A 19,286-nucleotide genomic window follows, 5' to 3' on the forward strand; every position below is an offset into this window, starting at 1 on the left:
AGGTCAAATTAGATACTACCACTTTGGTTTACAGAAGCTTGTTTTTACTGCTGTACTTCACATATCTACAGATTAGATCTTAATAGAGAGACAGAGAAACACATATGTGTGGTCATTAGAATTTTAATAAACCAACAAACCTAATGTTGGACTATTGCACAGTACTGCAAAGTTTAAAACTGATAAAATGATCTAAAACTAAACTAGTATTAAACCTAATCTGAAAGACTAAATAAAAATAAATCAAATTCAGAAGTAATGACTCATTCTTATTTTCATCAAATATCAATGTCAACTTGATACTTAATAATGTTTTGTAATGAGCAATCTGTTTCATTTCATGTTTCACTCACAGCAGCATAATAAATATATAGACTGTTCTACTTGACTGTGCATAAGTTTCAACCCACACTCCATTTATATATATGTTCTCCATCCACTCAGTACAGGAGCTAGTGCTCATACGGTGGTCAATGTGTGTTCAGACAAACTACTGAGGTTTTCCAGAGTGAACTCCACACATCAATTATTCAGTTCGATCACCTAGCCTCCTTGCTTTCTCCATCTTATCCGTCTTTCTGCTGAAGAACGACCTGTTCTGCCGTACAGGCAGGCACAGTCAGGGAGGAGGGGGTAGTAGCCCTGTAGATAGCCTGACTGGAGCCAGAAAAGGACTGGAACAGGAGTATTCATTAAAGTCGCCCCAAGAGCACAGGCAGAGGAGAGGATAACAAGACCCTAGGGTGGCTGGTGTGGGCCCTCACTCCTCAAAAACCATAAATGTATTCCCCTTCATCCAGACAAATCCACAGTCTACTGTGTCAGCAAAAATATACACTCAAATCCACTGTTGCTTGAACACAGACTCTTCACTTTTTTGTACCTTTCAATTTGTTAACTTAAACTATAGAACAGGGAGAACAAATTAGACCTCAGCTTTTTAGTGTTAGATCAACAACCTGAACGATGATGATATAATACATTAATAAAACATATGATAGAAAAGACAAAAAGTTTTGCAGACAAGTGAGAAAAGCAGCCGGGCATGCATTAAAAAGTCTACACCATACTTTCCAAAACACTAAAAAAAGATACAACAAGCTGCAGTAGGCAGAAATCATGCAAGAAAAATCCCCCCCACCCTCCTGCAGCTCTCTCATCTCGGTCCTAAACAAAGAATGAGGATAAAGGTGATAAAGCTGTTTCGGGGATAAGCCATGTGAGATCTGATGGATTTTTGAAAGGAATTGATCACCTGTCTTTATACATCATCTGACAAAACCAGTGATCGGCCAAACTCTAGCATCTCAAGCTAGATTAGATACTACAAAAATCACTGCCCACTAAACCTTTCAGTCCAGCCCGGCCTTTGCTTTGCTTACCTTTGCTCCATTTAAAGTCTCAGAGTAACGCATAAGTTTACTGTTGATTCACTGTGATGTCATTATTTGTGAAGCATGAGCGAACATTCTCGACCACAACCATCCAAACACATCAACAGTACAGTGTGCGGTCAGAGGTGCAACAGACCTACACATCTAACTGGAGAGTATACTAAAACACATTTGATCCCCGTTTTAAGATACTAGTCTTTATCTGAAACAAAAATTGTGAATATTAACGTTTTCAACACACCTTCTATTGTCAAAATTCATTGGCTCGGGCTACACAGCTTCCTTTTTCATCTTTAGTCTTCTCAAACAGTGAGATCATATTGTTTGATGATGGCAATAGCAAATAAAAAATAAGATAATAAAATTAAAGTGTTTTGTTCTCTAACAAAGTGTTGCTGCTATATCACAGAACAGGGTACTAAAATAGCCATGGAAAAAAGATACTGCAGGCAATATGCTCAACAACACCCAAAAGATGTTCCATATTTAATGTGTTCATTTATCTATCTTTTGACTACTGAGTATCTAATAACTTTACTTCCACGTATCGAGCAGAGGTGCAGAGAAGCCTTTAAAAACGCTATAACCAAGTGAATGACTCCTGAGGGATTCTGCTCTGACTGACGTATGTGTCTCTTGGGTTTCCAAGCTGTGCCTGCACAGGGTTGTTGTTCTCCCCTGTCTGCCTGCCTGGCCTGTTGGGCCTCATAGAGCAGCTTTCCAGAAAGACCCCAAGCGATGCTGAATTCAGCCAGGCTGTGCAGTAAGCTGAAATTAAAGCTGTTTCACTGCGGTTAGTTAAATAGTTGGACAGTGAGAGCATGGGGTGGCCCCAAGTCAAAGCTAAGGCTGTCTGGGCTAGAGAGTGGAAATATCAAAAAAGGATGAGGGTTGGGAAGGGGATGGGAGGGAACATGCAAAATAAAGTATTAGAGGAAACTCTCATAGTGACCTGGTTAGGAGAAGAGAAAGCAAGGAAAAGTATGTGGGTGAAATCTCAAGTGCTGAAAATCTATTAGGTTTACTGTCAGTGCTCCTTAGCTTGCACAGTGGGAAGGAATGCATTACATAATGATAAGATATTCACTCAACAAGACATACACAGAGGGAGTTTAAGCATGTTCCGCTTTCCTCTAAATGTGGACGGTGAAGGAAAAACTGTAAGCATCAAGGTATTAGTTGTTATTTTTAAAGAAACAGACCTTCATCTCAGTATTCTTCAGTCAACTTTTAAAACCCATCAAATGAACCAGTTAAAATGTGTTGGAACAGTTGCGATTTTATATCAGATTTAAAAATAGTTGTAAGTAACAATGCTGATCATGTGGTTGTTAGATGGCTTGTGGCTACACTTCAGCAACAGAGTTGGAAGTGTTTATTGAATTATATAACGGTTTGGCATAAATCTAGGCTAAGGAGCAAGGGGTGGATCTACAAGGTCCCTCTACCCCCCATGACTTGCTGGGTTTCACCACAAGTCCAGCCCACATTCTTCAGGCTCTGTTCACTCTGTTTTAAGGAGATCTGTGTGTTTTTCAACAGCCATAATCTGAAAGGGACGTGATCCAAAGTGCATCAAATCACACTGAACTTGTCGGCTGCAAGTATCCTGACAGATGATTTCATATCTGGGTCTGGGTCTGTCAGCCCGTCATCATGCATGATCGTAATGACAATATTGCCTTTGCTTTTATTTTCTATTTTTATGCCTGTTGGACGCTGCACTAGAGAAACATTTTCCCTAATGTTTCCAGGCTACAGTGAATTGGCCATACATAATGACTGGAATGGCAGAGAGTAAATTCCCAAGCCAAGTTCCTTTAAATCTACAGGGGGTTCATGCAGCGTATGGATCAGTCTTCCAGAAGGAACAGGAGCCAAGACATCTGTGTGACTAGCAGGGACTGATCCCTTCTACCAGAACACTGGGAATAGGAAAACCAGGATTATCTGGTCACATTGCTTATCACAGGGATATACTGTCAGCACAGTACATGCCCTGTCTTACTGCTTTCAGTAAACTGCTATGTGGAAAATCAATAATGCAATTTGAATAAAACACCCTGATTAACATCTACTGTTGGATGAACACACACATATATTTTTTTTTTTTTTCGGTGGAACTCTTTTGTCGACAATTTGTGTGACAAAGTACAGCAAAAGAAAAAGTGAGAATTTATCTTTTCTTACACTAATCTGCTCTGTGTGGAGATTTTCATTATCCACTATCCACTGTGTTCCTGTGCAGTGGGGTCTCTATGCCCAGTTAAGAGTCCCACTAGCCTGAGGGTGAAAGGATGGTGATGGGATGACGGGAGAGCTTGGCTTAACTATTTCACTCCATTATATTTTACACTCTTGCAATAATGCTGTAAAAGGGGAACATTATTTCATCACTGCATGATTATGATATCCAACATGCTTGTAATTTGACTTTGTAGGGTGGGTGAATCAAAAAATTTTGACGATAGGGAGGGGGGTGACTATTAGAAGATGCAGCTTGAAACTATGACATCAAGCAAAACAGGGCTAATAAAAAAGGAAAGCTTGTCTAAAGTGGCATAAGTCAGTCAATGCTGATGTTAATTTGTTATGTTTGCATGCAGAATATCTACATTACAGCGTAAAGTACATGCATGTTTGAGACCATGTTTGTAGCTACATGCAGGAGTGTACAGGAACGAAACCTTGTGTTCTCAAATATGTGACCTCCTGTGTCCTAGAATGTTGCCTCCACCCAACCACACCCCCCCGGTACACACACACACACAAACACACACGTATTCCACCCTAGACAGACCAGGTTGCCAGAGCTACACAAACTCCCACCCATTAGCGGCAGGATTCCAGGATAACCATGGCAACCAGTCTCTCACCCCCGGGGAGACGAGCAGTAGAACTGAAAGGCTCCATTCAATTTCCACATCCCAGAACAGCGCACACAAAATGACACACATGCACACTTTTCACACACTAACACACACTCACTGACAAACACACACTCACATAAACACACACAGATTCACACACACACATACACACACACACACACACAGACACGGACATGTCCAATGCAACCCACTTGCTCTAACAGCCTCGCAGTCACTCCAGCCTCCCCTGCCTGCCTCCACTGGGGTGAGTGGGAGCTTGTTAGAGAGACCGCACACTACATCCTCTCACCCACGGTCCTCAACTGCACATACACAGCACACCAGTGAAACATTAATTACACCTCACTCATTGTGATAAGACACACTTTAAGGGGAAGTCGACAGATGCTTTCTTTTATGTACAAAGATTATCTTTTCCCTCCGCCCAGAGGCACGAAGCATCTTATCAGCCACAAAGCGCTGTACTAGGTCACACCGTCAGACTGAATGCATCCACACTGACAATATGGAATGTGCATTCTTGTCTCCTGCTGGTGTGATACCACATGACAAATACAGAGATGTGTGATTTGTATCATGTAGAGTAATTTTTTTGACACCTCTAGTGTATTTCTTCTGTGCCCGGACATAAAAGCAAAGGTTGGAGAGATATTTTGTAAAACACAGCATATATAATAAAACTAGGATGTGCATTTGCAGTATCATTTTAGTGGCTAATAAGGATGTAGTTATGATTGCTGTTGAAACTCCCCTCTCACTTCAGTGAGCTCAGCGTGCTCCCCAGGTCTTCCCAGTCTCAAACAGCAGAATGTACTCACTGGGTTTAACCAAGAGAAGAAAGAAAAGGTTAATGACGCACAGTGGGAACTCAGCCTCAAAGTATCACATACAATATTACAGGAAATAGAAAAGAGAGGCATAGGATGGACAGAGAATGGATAGAATTGAGAGGATGAAGATGAGATCCTGGGAGAAAATGAAGCCGAGGAATGAAAAGTACAGGGTGAAAGAGAGAGTTATAGAATTATAAGTGTGCTTCAAGACACAGGGTGTTGATTATCTTGTTTTCACATTAGAGCCCACACAGGCCATTAGATGTGAGCCCAGCCTGAATCAATTTGAAAATTATCTATTCAAGATAATCCTGAGTGGCAGGCAGACAGCGTACAGACTTTAACCAACGCAGCAGCAGTTGTGTTTTTTGTTACCTTGGTGATAGTCTAGAGGTGAAGATGTGCAGGGGTGAAGTGTCTTGCGTAGATGGAAGGACAGGTGGGAAGATTCACACAAGTTAGGTCAGCAAATGTTATACAAGGGTGTGGTGCTGTTTTGGAAACAATGTAGGAGAGAGAGAGGAAGGGAAAGAAATGTGGAACAAGGGAGGGATGGAGGAACAGTGGAGTCAGGCTGGCACTAATGACGGGTGCGCCCAGGGCCACACAAGTACAGCTGTCTCCCCTCCCAACTTCAGCAATGTCAGATCAGCATAATAAAAGCCAGTGTGTTGGTCTGTGCTCACAGGAACAGCTGGGTGGCTTGGTGAAAAAAACAGTGAACAATGGAGAATTCTACATCACCAAATCCTATCATCACTGCCTCAATCTTGTAGAGTTTCTTGAATAAATCCTTGCAATACTCACGGAGAGAGTAGTGCTGGTGGACACTTAAACCTCTGGCAGCCTCTGCCTGGACAAATCACTTTGCTTTCATCGAGTTTCCAGAGGCTGACGTCAGACCGTGTCCAGAGCGCACTGAGTCACACATATTCCAGCTCTGCCCACCACCTCGTCTTTGTATTTGTGCCTTTAGCAGCGTTCTGAAGAGGATGTACGTATACACATTGCATGATGTCAGATGTTCAACCTCACCTCACACCCAGAGTCCCTTATCGCTGATATCATACAGCCTGGGTTTACAGGGCTTAACCCTAAATACACCAGTCGATAAAGGCAGGTCAAAGACAGTGTCTGTGCGGAACTTGATCTGTACATATTATTTGCACTTTTATTTGATGGACCTACATGTAGGAGGATATCTGTCTGTCTGACTCACTCCTTGTCTGTCTGACCACCCCCTCTTTCAAGCCTGCCAGCACTCTCTTTGTGTTTCTTGCTGTCTCTTTCTCCATTTCTCTCGCCAGTGTTTGTCTTAATCATTGCTGAGGTGATGTGGGCCGGACGGAGCCAGTGAATAATATGATTAGAAAGGGCTCAGGAGTAAAGTCTCTGCTCTGATCATTCCAGTCATTTGGGATTTCTGTCACAGTTGTTGGAGATCTCCAGGTGTAAAATGGCTGCAAATAAGATCATCAGACATGTTACTTACGGTGTATGAGCCTTAACTCTCTTTAACCTTGTTTTTAAAGATGTGCACCAGTTCTTTCTGTGTGCACAACCACAAACATAGAAGCCAGAAGGGATCAGGCGGTCAGGCAGGACCTTTATGGAAGTTTAAAGTGCATGTAGGTGCACATACAGACATAGATGTGATCCTCATGTGTGGATACTGTGTGTGTTTTTCAGTCCTCCAGAGGCTCCACAGATGAATGAAGGATTGGATCAGGTAAGCCGGGGCGATACTCCCCAGCATGTGCTGCAGTTGGCCCCAAGGGATTTTGGGTTGTGTGTCTGCTAGACCGCTGGGGGGGTGGGAGGTGAGAAGAGGAATGGAGTGGCTCTTGTCAGGAAAAGATGAAGAAGGTTTAGACATGACAGGCGTGTCATTAATCACAAGATTCTCCAGGCAGTGTTCGTGGATCTACCTGTTCTCACTAGAACAAACCAAAGGAATAGAGTGGACTAGTCATGGGAATAGGAAGATAGAGAGTGTGTGTATGTGTGTTTAATTCTGTGTTTCTTCTGTGGCTTCATTATTGCCCTATTCCCTATTCTTTCTGTCGTTCCTGGCTCTGGCTGTGTACCATCAGCCCCTCTGGCAGATACATCCATGACAGGTACAGAGATAGAAAAGCACTCTGTAGGAAGCAAATCTGTCACCGTGCTAACTAAAACATGTCAGTGGTAGTGCTGTGTGTCTAAGTGCACGCGTGTGGATGCCTGTGCAATACAGAGAGCTGATTTGAATCCAAGGCTGCCACACCGAAGAGTTTATTTCCTTGCCTTAGAAAAGGAAGTCAAAAGGAAGGAGCTTTGAAAGAGCTGGAACAGCCGGTGTATGTGCAAAGTAGGGGGTTTGGGAGAAAGGGAGAGAAACCAAGGCATGGCTAAACTATAAGACAGGGTGAAATGTGTGTGTGTGTGCGAGTGTGTGTAGTCATGGCCTCAGGGGAGCAAGCTCCTCTCTCTGGACTAGATTGAGCCCACCTGAGTCTCTCCCACCCCTCCAGCTGTTTCTCTCACTACCTCCAAACCTTCCCCCATTACCCTCATTTCCATCCTCCAAAATTCACTAACGCCCAATCTCTGTTTGCACCTACAAGTATGCCGCTGCTGCAAGGATGAGTCCGTTTTACTGGGCTCTTGTATTTGTGCAGTTGTGTAATGTTTGTATTTTTGCCTGCAAACCACAATATTGATCTGAATTGTGGATAACCATGCCGCAAAATAAAACTTGAGCTGCTGCATAGATATTCCATGACCTGTAGTGCTTTGTACTGACTGTATCCCAGTGTTTTCTAGTGAAACTACTCCAGCTTTTAGACTCCACCACAAGCACAGCAGTATGAATTCCCATATAAGGTAGGAGGACCCTTTCTAACCTCCTCCTTCACTCTCTCTTCTCTACCCCGTCATTCCTTTATTGTATTCATTTTACACTGTAAGCTCAGTCTTGCCTTTCTGTTGAGAAAAATACACTCATACATCAGTGGTACTTCCACAGTGAGCACTGATGTTATTTACTTATGTACATGTATATCAAATATCTCATCATATCTGGACAGTTGTAATGCTACTGCTTTGGTGGTATCTTCTGTAACCTCCTAGATATGAGTGAATATTTTACAAGCGCTTAAAATCAAGCCTCACAAGTCCAATGGGAGGATGAAAAGAGCGTGAAGCTCAGTGGGAGAAGGGAGATGGATTGGAGGATGAAGATAGCGAGGATGACGAGAGAAAACACAAACAGAGCTGATAAAATTCTAGGCAGAGGAAGTGTCGTTCTCAGCCAATCCCCAGCGGACTCCCAGTATCCCACTCTTCCCCTGCTGCAGGATGTGTCCTCGTGTGGGAATACGTAAGGAATGTGGCCCGTTTTGTTTAGTGTGTGATAGGCTTCTGCTTGGCGGTCACTTGTGTGTCTGTAAGCTTACGTGTGACAAGCTCCAGGCTTGGCAGAGGCTGATCACAGCAACACTGAACAGCCCTTTCTGGTTAAGACCCCCCTAGGAAAACAATGACTGTTGAAAGGGCTGCTATCTTTCAGAGCCCCTCCTTGTCCGATGGAGCTCTTTCTGTGTTTCATATACACAGACAACAGGAACTGGCAAATCACCTACATCTAGAAGTTTCTATCAATCAGAGGGGAGTACCTAAGTGCATTTACAGTATACCATGTTCTTCTACCTTACAGATACTCAAAATGCTTTACAATTCAAGAGTGATATCTTCATTCTATTTAATGCCCCTACTTATTTTTTAGTGTAACTCAAGTATGTGAGTAGTCCATTCACTACATTTTGACTAATTCAGAAATGTACAGTTGCCTGACTGCTTCAAACATCTGTCTTTATACAGTTTCACAAAGGATTCTTCCCTCATGAAGACCTGTTGTTCTCGTTGCTCAAGGCGTTAACAAAAGTAAAACTCTTGAAAGACCTTTAAATAGATTCTCTAAAACAGCGCAAGCCTACCATGGCCTTTTACGCAACAAAATGTCTACAAACGAGAGAGTGTTTCAGCTTGAGGCTACATCCCACACTTGGCGTGTTACCTTGTAGAGCAGTAAAGGTACATGATTTCTTTATGAGAGCTAACAGGGCAAGGAAAGACATTCAGACTTCAGTAGACAGAAAACAAGGCAAGGTGAGGTTTATTGAAGAATTCATGACAGTATTGTTGCTTTGTGTAGCCCTCACGGTGACAGAACAAATACTCCGTTTAATATTAAGTATCTTTCTTTAAAACACAGTGATATAAGTACAATTTAGTAGTCAGGACTCTGAGTGCCCTGAAATGGTTCAATCACTAACCACACTGATGTGCTTCAAATTCAGTATCCAAAATCTCCGATTAATGGAGAACAAAGGCCATCTTAAACATTTGGCACTAATGGATACATTTAGAAAAAAGACTGATTGCGTAAAGCTGGGTAAAAAAGCCTGCTGATCTTTGTGAGGGTCTCACTAATAGTACTTTCAGACTGTTGTTTTGGTGTAACACACAGAATGCCGACTCCTGAACAAGTACAACAACCAAGAGGTTATCTCATTTAACATATAATACAGTAGACCATTTTGTGTGATTCATTCATTTTTTTCATTCATTCAGTTTAAAAAACAGCCACATCTTTGGTTCATCGATGCACAAATACTGTAAATAAGCCGAATAGGCAAAAAAAAAAAAGAGAGAAAGAAAGAAAAGCTGTGTAGAACTGCATCCTATGAATCCTTTTTGACGCATTTCAAATGAACAGTCAGATATGTTTCACTTGCTGAACTTCTGAAAGAATCCCTGCTGTTCAGAGGCAACAATTTCTCTATTATTAATGAGAAGTTTGGTGTAAACTTTTGCAATGTCACCTCAATAACCAGAAGAACGTTTCACTCTGACAGGGAATGTCAAGCTGGATCCACTTCAACTCAGTAAAATTAGGCAAGTGCTGTGGGAGTACGCAAAAAAAAAAAAAAAAAAAGAAAACAGCAAACATATACATCTTGCATTGTGTACTAAGAATGTATCCAGCTGGACTCCAGTCTGAAAATAAAATGTACAATGAAGCAGAAACAAATGTGTCATCACAACTTGTTGCCAAGAACAAGAAGACTGACAGATACTGTAAGAGTGCTTTTTCATGACAGACATGACCTTGTTTTAAAAGTTTTACCTGGACTGCTTTGCTTTCAATAAGAACTGGCAGTCGTGAGTCAGACCCAGAGGTGGGAGAAAATAGATGTTGTCCCCACTTAAACAGAAACTGCAGTGTTACTTAGTTGTTTAGACTAATTTCCTTTGAGGCCCTTCTGCTCACCTAAACACTGAAGTTTCACTGCAAACACAAAGTTGGCCACGTGACCAACAGCAACTGATGATATGTGCGATGTTGAAATCTTGAGCAACACAAAACTAGCTGACAGTAGTCCCACCATCAATCACTACAAGAGGGGATGTTGCTCGTTTTCCCAAACATCATCAACATCACAGACTGGACAGACAAAAACCATAAATGTCGTATAGAGTTTTAGAACAGAAGTATGAGGTGTACATTCAGATCATTCATTCACATTCATCTGTTTTTCAGGCCTCCTGGGACGTGTGAACTCTGCCTTGGTGTCTGAACACGAAGCTTAAACAAGGCGACACCGCGGTCAGTCACACAGGAAACTGAGAAGGCAGACGATCTCACATCCTGCCTGAGCTCTGGAAGAAACACTTCCTCCTTTAAAAGCAGCGCACACAAGCACTGTAGATGTCTTGTGTGAAGGCAGTGGTGTAGTGCTAAAAGATGAGCAACAAGATATTATATGTCAGCTGAAACTGTAAGCCTAACATGGCAGATGTGCACCCAGATGTCTGTTCTGAAAAACAGAATGCTCAAAATCACAATGATCTATAGAGAGAAATTACATTCACAAAAATTTCAAGTGACACAACAGAACAAAAGCAAAGCTAAATAAAGTAATGTGATAGGTCTGAGGCTGAGTTCCCGTCAGCAAGTTGAAAAACAAGTGGGTGTCAAATCAAGGATTACAGACACTGGTAATGGCTATAAGTTGACCCTGAAGTCCAAAAGATTGCTGGCCATTAGGCATCCTCAGTTCATTGCTGTTGTGGTCCTGCTGAGTTCGGCTGTGAACACATCAAGGCAGTTTTCAATGTGTTTTTGTAGAGGCAGACACGTTTCTCATTTGTGGCAACCTCGAAAATCCCCCTGCCATTACCAAAAGATCTTATAGTGTGCATCTTGAGCTCACCTTCAAAATGGCAATGAAACAGATGACGCAGAACAGTCGCATTGATGCACTAATGGAACACTCTGCTGCTAATATAACCGAAACCATCTTCCCACTCTTATTATCTGCTGAAAAATATCACATAGACATCTCACATAAACTCTGAAAGCCCAGACATCACTCCTTTACAAAACCTTGACATTCTTTTGCAGCACCACAATCATAGCTGTGGAGCTCAGCAGCCTTTCATAATACAGTCTCCATTTGTTCACTTCAGTCTCTGTCTGTGCGTCTGCCCAGAGCAGCCAGCCCCCTGGTTACCATCAGGGCTTCTTGGCTGCAGTTTTGGCTTTCCCGTTGGGTCCTGTTTTGATCTGGGTCATCTCCACATCTGTCAGGGCGTCAGGGGGAAGGCACGAGCGCATGCGTTCAATGGTCTTCTGGTAAACTGCCCTCTCCTGCTCCAGAGAGCGAATCATATGCTTCATTTTGCTCTCCCGAGAAAGGAAGTTATCCACGCTTGTCTCCAGCGTCTGAATCTTTTGCCGTGCAGCCTGGTAAACACAGACACACCGTCATCTTAGCCAGCTAATACAAGCTACAGTGGGCAGTTGGACAGAGTGAAAACAAAAGCAGAGAGGCTACAAAGTCTGAGAACTTACCAAAAAGACAACACTTGGATGACTTTATACAAGATTCATGGCACAAAATGTCACCAATAAGGACTTACAGAGTGAGGAAGATGTTAGACCTCACACTTTCTGTAAATAACTTTTTAAATGTTCCATTCAGAACAATAGTGAATTCAGGTTTCAAAAATATTTATAACCCCTTTTCAAAACAGCAGCAACAGCAATTTGTAGAAAGCACATCTCTCTATCCCTTTGTCTACAGTTTCAACTGTTTCTAATGTTTCAGTGCCATCTATTGGTAGTCAGAGGCACTACAAACTCTAACTAGGCTCTAACTAACCAATCCATCATCAGCAGACCCATATTACACATGAACTTTCTCCCAGATTCAAGAGTCTGCAGACAGTTACTTAATACTGAAATAATGATTACACAAATAATATGCCAAGAATTTCCAGTTCCAAAAACCATATAGAGATTATTTTTTCTCTTGCTCACCTGAAGTTTTTCCAGCAAGTCCATGTTCTGTTTCTTCAACTGCGCATTTGTCTTATCTAGTTTGTCAAGTCGCTCAGAATCATCAGGCAGCGGCCCGGCCTCTAACATCTCATCCTGCAGCACATGGTACTCCACCTCATATGCATGCAGCTGTTTGGAGATGTCCATCTCCATTACCTGCCAACGCACGACATGCACAGTGAGACTGTATATATGCATACTGCATGCATCAACCAAAAGAACAATGCACTGTGGGGTATCAATACTGTAACATCAACCTCTAAATTTGAGCTATTTATTGATAAACTGATTAGCAGGATAAAAGGTAAATGACATGTCATAAATCTGGTATCTCATAGTGCAATTGTGCTTTTGGAGTTAATGTATCAAAAGGTAAAAAGAATATTTCAGTAAATATAACAACCAAAAGTCATTTTAGTTCAGTGTATGATAACTAATAAACCTTTAAATAATCTTTAAGTAAGAGCAAAAAAGTCACAGATAAAAGTAATACACCTATAATGAAAAAAAAAGTATCTAATGAAAAATGGGGAATTCATATTATTATTTCAGTAGATAAAAGACACTTAATGTGGCATATCAGTAAAAAAACACCATACATAATTTGTGCATTATGATTACATGTATCATTATGATTACTGTATTTGTAAAAATCTGTAACCCACTCTGTACCTTTGCAATCGTCTGCTCCATTTGTGTCTGAGTGAGACTAGGCAGTGTAGTTTTCAGATAATCCACAATGCTCTCAAAGTTGTCACACTCCACTATCTCCCCCTCATGGCTACTCAGGAGACACAAGGCCACTTTAAAGATGACTTCAGTTCCCTGGACAAATACAAAATCTGACCAAAACAAAACAAAAAAAGGGTACATAAATTAAAACCTGAATGCTTTAAGCTGTAATAATATACGGTTCTTCAAATGTTACTTTCTTGAAAATAACTTTATGCACATACGCATTTATGTGTGAGCAAACTCATAAAATGACTGTTATAAAAATATACCAAAGATGCGGGAAACGAAGCCGAGGGGGTACTGTGAGGCGAAGAGCGTGAGGAACCACGGTGCTGCGTAGAGGCTCGGGCAGATCTCGTGCTCCTCAAAGTGATTGTACAACTCGCGGTGGTAGTCATGCAACAGTCTGGACAGCTGGTACATCTGGATCTGGGATGACACGAAAAGTGTGCACAGACATACAAACATATCACAAAAAAAGACAGTGAGGCACAGGTCATAACATGTACACAAAGCAAACTGGTAGATCTGGATCTGCAGGAAACTAAGGACAATCTTAGTGTTACTTGTCAGCACAATAGCCAATACCCAACAGGGAGACACTTAAGAGCCAGCGTTGTCTTAGAGAATTGCCCAGACATGCATCACACGCAAGGATTCAATCAAATGTGCTCCATCTGTTACAGTAAGTTAGAAACAATGAAATGACCCTGACAAGTGTCCCAGTGAAGTGCACAGCAGACAGAAAAGAGAAGCAGAAGTTAACACCAGCTAAAATAAGACTGTTATCAGTCTCACAATTTCCTGACAGTTAAAAGAAGAGAAGCATTACCTTTACCTCCTTGTATAAAACAACTGCAGAGAGAAAACTTGAGCTAATTCCTCTTGTTGTTGCAAAGGTTGGGTAATAGTTAAAACACAAATGCAGCAGAAAGAGACCCAAGAGGGGAAGTGCTGGGCTAAAAGGTTAACTCATATAGATTAAACATTACCACACCTGCTGATGCTTTTACCCTGCTGATATTTAACCATAGCCAACAGAGCATACGTGCAGGTGTGGTTTGAACAAGAGGTGGAAGGAAGCACTTGGCTGATGTTTGTTTTCACTAATAACTCACAGAAATGAGGAGTAAGAGAGGCAGTGAAAAAAAACAGATCACAAGTTCAACACTGTTTGTCATATACCAAGTCGGGAAATAAATTCAAGCTGCAATTTCTGGCACAGTGCAGATATTCGGATGATTAAAATTAGTGGTGAAAGTTAGTGAAGTCTACGCTTTGGTGAACTGCATAGGGGAAGTTGCAGAGGAGGGGGAAGGTTGGTGAAAACTACTATAGTGTTTCTTATTGTAACACCAGTGGGGGACGCCAAAGGTCAAAGTTCAAAATCTCAACATAGTGGCTTTAAATTTTAATTTCTCCTCATCGTTTCATGCCTTGATTTAACAATGAGGGTGTTTTTTTTCCTTAGTGAAACTTCACCTTTCTGAATATGAATGTTGGTGCAGTAAATAATCACGCCATTCATTGATTTTCTGAACTGCTTAATTCTCAAGAGGGTTGTGGGAGCCGACTTGTATTTGTAGTAGTAGTACATCCACTGTTAATACTTGTATTTGTAGTAGTAGTACATCCACTGTTAATACTTGTATTTGTAGTAGTAGTACATCCACTGTTAATACTTGTATTTGTAGTAGTAGTACATCCACTGTTAATACTTGTATTTGTAGTAGTAGTACATCCACTGTTAATAATTGTATTTGTAGTAGTAGTACATCCACTGTTAATACTTGTATTTGTAGTGGTAGTACATCCACTGTTAATACTTGTATTTGTAGTAGTAGTACATCCACTGTTAATACTTGTATTTGTAGTAGTAGTACATCCACTGTTAATACTTGTATTTGTAGTAGTAGTACATCCACTGTTAATACTTGTATTTGTAGTAGTAGTACATCCACTGTTAATACTTGTATTTGTAGTAGTAGTACATCCACTGGTAATACTTGTATTTGTAGTAGTAGTACATCCACTGTTAATACTTGTATTTGTAGTAGTAGTACATCCACTGTTAATACTTGTATTCGTAGTGGTGGTACATCCACTGTTAATACTTGTATTTGTAGTAGTAGTACATCCACTGTTAATACTTGTATTTGTAGTAGTAGTACATCCACTGTTAATACTTGTATTTGTAGTAGTAGTACATCCACTGTTAATAATTGTATTTGTAGTAGTAGTACATCCACTGTTAATACTTGTATTTGTAGTAGTAGTACATCCACTGTTAATACTTGTATTTGTAGTAGTAGTACATCCACTGTTAATACTTGTATTTGTAGTAGTAGTACATCCACTGTTAATACTTGTATTCGTAGTGGTGGTACATCCACTGTTAATACTTGTATTTGTAGTAGTAGTACATCCACTGTTAATACTTGTATTTGTAGTAGTAGTACATCCACTGTTAATAATTGTATTTGTAGTAGTAGTACATCCACTGTTAATACTTGTATTTGTAGTAGTAGAACATCCACTGTTAATACTTGTATTTGTAGTAGTAGTACATCCACTGTTAATACTTGTATTTGTAGTAGTAGTACATCCACTGTTAATACTTGTATTTGTAGTAGTAGTACATCCACTGTTAATACTTGTATTTGTAGTGGTGGTACATCCACTGTTAATACTTGTATTTGTAGTAGTAGTACATCCACTGTTAATACTTGTATTTGTAGTAGTAGTACATCCACTGTTAATACTTGTATTCGTAGTGGTGGTACATCCACTGTTAATACTTGTATTTGTAGTAGTGGTACATCCACTGTTAATACTTGTATTTGTAGTAGTAGTACATCCACTGTTAATACTTGTATTCGTAGTGGTGGTACATCCACTGTTAATACTTGTATTTGTAGTGGTGGTACATCCACTGTTAATACTTGTATTTGTAGTAGTAGTACATCCACTGTTAATACTTGTATTCGTAGTGGTGGTACATCCACTGTTAATACTTGTATTTGTAGTAGTGGTACATCCACTGTTAATACTTGTATTTGTAGTAGTAGTACATCCACTGTTAATACTTGTATTCGTAGTGGTGGTACATCCACTGTTAATACTTGTATTTGTAGTAGTAGTACATCCACTGTTAATACTTGTATTTGTAGTAGTAGTACATCCACTGTTAATACTTGTATTTGTAGTAGTAGTATTAACAGTCAAGGACATTTGCTCTGATTATGGGAAATTACACTAGCACCAGCTGATCTACTTTGTGACAGTTCAAGTTCAGTTTGCTGTGCATCAATTGCATCCATGTGTCCCCCCCCTACTTCTCCCCTCTCCCCCAGTCTCTCTGTCTCTCTCGCTCTCTTTTTCTCTTCAACTCCATCTGGTCAAGGCAGACGGCCATCCTCCAGGAGTCAGGGTCTGCTCGAGGTTTCTGCCTCTTAAATGAAAGTTTTTCCTGGCCGCTGTCACCAGTCACAAGTGTTTGCTCCTAGAGGATTCTGTTGGGTTTCTGTAAATTGACTTGAGAGTCTGGTTTCAACCGGCTCTATATGTAAAGTGTCATGAGATAACTTTTGTTATGATTTGGCTCTATATAAATGCAATTTTGATTGATTGATTGATTGATTGATTGACCCCAGCTACCAACAGGTTGACCAGTTCAATGCAGGGCTGACATATACAGACCCATTCATGTTTGGGAGACTGACCAGTTAACCCAGTGTTTTTTAACTTTGGGGTCGGGACCCCACGTGGGGTCGCCTGGAATTCAAATGGGGTCACCTGAAATTTCTAGTAATTGATAAAAATAATTTAAAAAAACGTACTAATAAAAATATCTGGTGAGTTGAGAGAGACAATCTCAATCCATAAAAGACATGACAAATTCTGAAGCTGAAACTGAAGCACTGTGGTACTGTTTATCTTTCAAATGTTCATTGTGGTCGGTTTAAGATGCTGCAGCTTTTTCATAATTCATAGTTTGAGTTATTGTTTGTTCAGTATTAATTGTTAGCCTTGTAAATACAAGCTGGACTGACTGTACATATCCTGACCAAGGAAAATAAAATTCACACTTTGTGCAGTAAACTACACCTGGCTTTTCTGCCTCCGTCCATAATAATATACACTATATAGACTAAATGTCTAAAATTTATGTTTATTTGCAACATAGTATAGCAAACTATTATATGATCAAAATTAAATTAATTTTAGCAAAAAAAAAAAAAAAAAAGTCTCTGTTTTGAATGTCTGGGGTTGCCAGAAATTTGAGATGTTAAAATGGGGTCACGAGCCAAAAAAGGTTGGGAATCACTGAGTTGACCCATTACATAAATGATGATTTAATGTGTAGTTAAAATGTTAAACACAGTAAGGAAATCCCATCCCACATTGGTTGATCCACCTATTGATGTACTGACCTGCAGAGAGACCATGTCAGGCCTGTATTGACGTCTGATGCCCAGGTCATACATTAAGAACTTCAGCATGTCAAAAGCCTGTTCTTCACTCATGTGGAGCAGTAACACTCCAGCCACAAAGCTGATACCCTGGCAGTAGCCGACCTGAATGGCAGAAAACACACACAATCTATTTACTGCAGTTATTACAGCCTACAGTAGTGCATTATGGGGAAAGGAAAACTGTCTTGTATGCAGTCAACAAGATTACATTAAGTACCTCTGTATCCAGCAGAGAGTAGGCTTTCAGAAGGTTGTAAAGGGAAAGCTGTCCTGCACCAAGCTGGGCTGAGAAATACTGGTGGGTGGGGAAGGTCCGGCCTGAGGAGTAAAAAAATAATGCTTGTATCAACAAGTCGATAAAGTAGCATTACATTATCAGCCACCATTCTCTAACTCCATGACGTTTCTTTTCTCCTTAGAACTTGAGGTCTCCTATGTCTGGATTATTACACACCTAGATCCACCAAAATAGCATGTTGCTGTGCGGTGAGCTGCTTCAGCAGGTCTTGGTAGGAGGTGTCTGGGGCTTGTTGGCGCTGGGGCAGCCTGTGGCGCAGTCGGTGCTGATGGGAGAGGAGCAACCAGATCTCCCCACGCCTGCTCTTGGGAAGTCCTGCACATAAAAATGACATATGTGGCATTAAAATCACAAGACATGTTGACAAGTTCATGAAAAATCATATAAATATTAGTGCTGCCACTTGAAAGTTGATAGTTCAAGAGACCCCTCAGCCAGTTGGAGATTACTTTTTGTGATATATGGCATTGCTTGCATTACAGAAAAATACAGATGAAAAAGAGGCTTGCAAGAATGCACAGAAATAATGTGAGGAAATATAACTAAGCTGGAGACAACTGACGAGAGAGGCTAATCTGTTAACCACAGACTTCATGTGCAATCTCTCTTATGATGCGGAGGCAACGGCAGATTGGAAATTTAAGGGTTTACCTGACAAACTGTAACCCAGGAGTGCTAAACTGAGCTCAGCAAGGAAATCTACCATGCAACTGAATACGTAATGACACCAGCGTGTTGTGGCTCTTAATTCAGTTAAGTGAATGCGAACTGGATGGATACTGCTGCTTCAGTTGTAGAGTTAAACTGTTTGTGATAGAGCTGCACGCTACAATTATATTCATTCTAAAATGGTCAGAAATAAGTTCGTAAGTTGACTCAGCTGTAACTGACTGTAAATTAAAGCCATTACTTAAACGCATTCCAATGCTATATTCCACCTCTTCATTTACGGATGTTGGTGAAACCATGCTGCATTTTGGTTGTTATGAATGCCTGCTTTGCTGTATTTTAGCTGTGATACAATAACTACATCTGTCCAAAATTTGACAGTTTACAAATTACTTTGGATTGTCCTAACCTTATGCACATAATAATGGTGTTTCAAAGACATATGTGGTCATCTGCACAAAATTTTTTTGATAATTACCATTTCATGTTTTTATACACATTTTAAATGAGTGCGTTTTTTATAACATCGTATCGCGCCTTATTATACACTAATGCAGTCATTTAACCAATATGAAGAATTCCAAGCAACATAAACAATAAAGTG

General features: G+C 40.6%; 1 protein-coding gene across 6 annotated transcripts in view; it reads right to left on the reverse strand.

The window, feature by feature from the left end:
• Nucleotides 1–9,247: 9,247 nt before the first annotated feature.
• tbc1d4 (TBC1 domain family, member 4) overlaps nt 9,248–19,286 on the reverse strand; it is a 35,380-nt gene continuing 25,341 nt past the window's right edge. For 4 of the 6 annotated variants that reach the window (XM_030125317.1, XM_030125319.1, XM_030125315.1 and 1 more), the window contains 7 exons: nt 18,170–18,328; nt 17,933–18,033; nt 17,674–17,817; nt 13,510–13,669; nt 13,178–13,347; nt 12,485–12,661; nt 9,248–11,908 (listed from right to left, as the gene is read on the reverse strand). In XM_030125317.1, the coding sequence (XP_029981177.1) occupies nt 11,678–11,908; nt 12,485–12,661; nt 13,178–13,347; nt 13,510–13,669; nt 17,674–17,817; nt 17,933–18,033; nt 18,170–18,328 (1,142 nt within the window). In that variant the 3' untranslated portion in view covers nt 9,248–11,677. The remainder of the gene's footprint in view (nt 11,909–12,484; nt 12,662–13,177; nt 13,348–13,509; nt 13,670–17,673; nt 17,818–17,932; nt 18,034–18,169; nt 18,329–19,286) is intronic. The other 2 variants (XM_030125318.1, XM_030125316.1) reach the window with 1 other exon arrangement.

This window comes from Sphaeramia orbicularis, chromosome 21 (assembly GCF_902148855.1).
Source record: "Sphaeramia orbicularis chromosome 21, fSphaOr1.1, whole genome shotgun sequence".
Classification (NCBI taxonomy): domain Eukaryota; kingdom Metazoa; phylum Chordata; class Actinopteri; order Kurtiformes; family Apogonidae; genus Sphaeramia; species Sphaeramia orbicularis.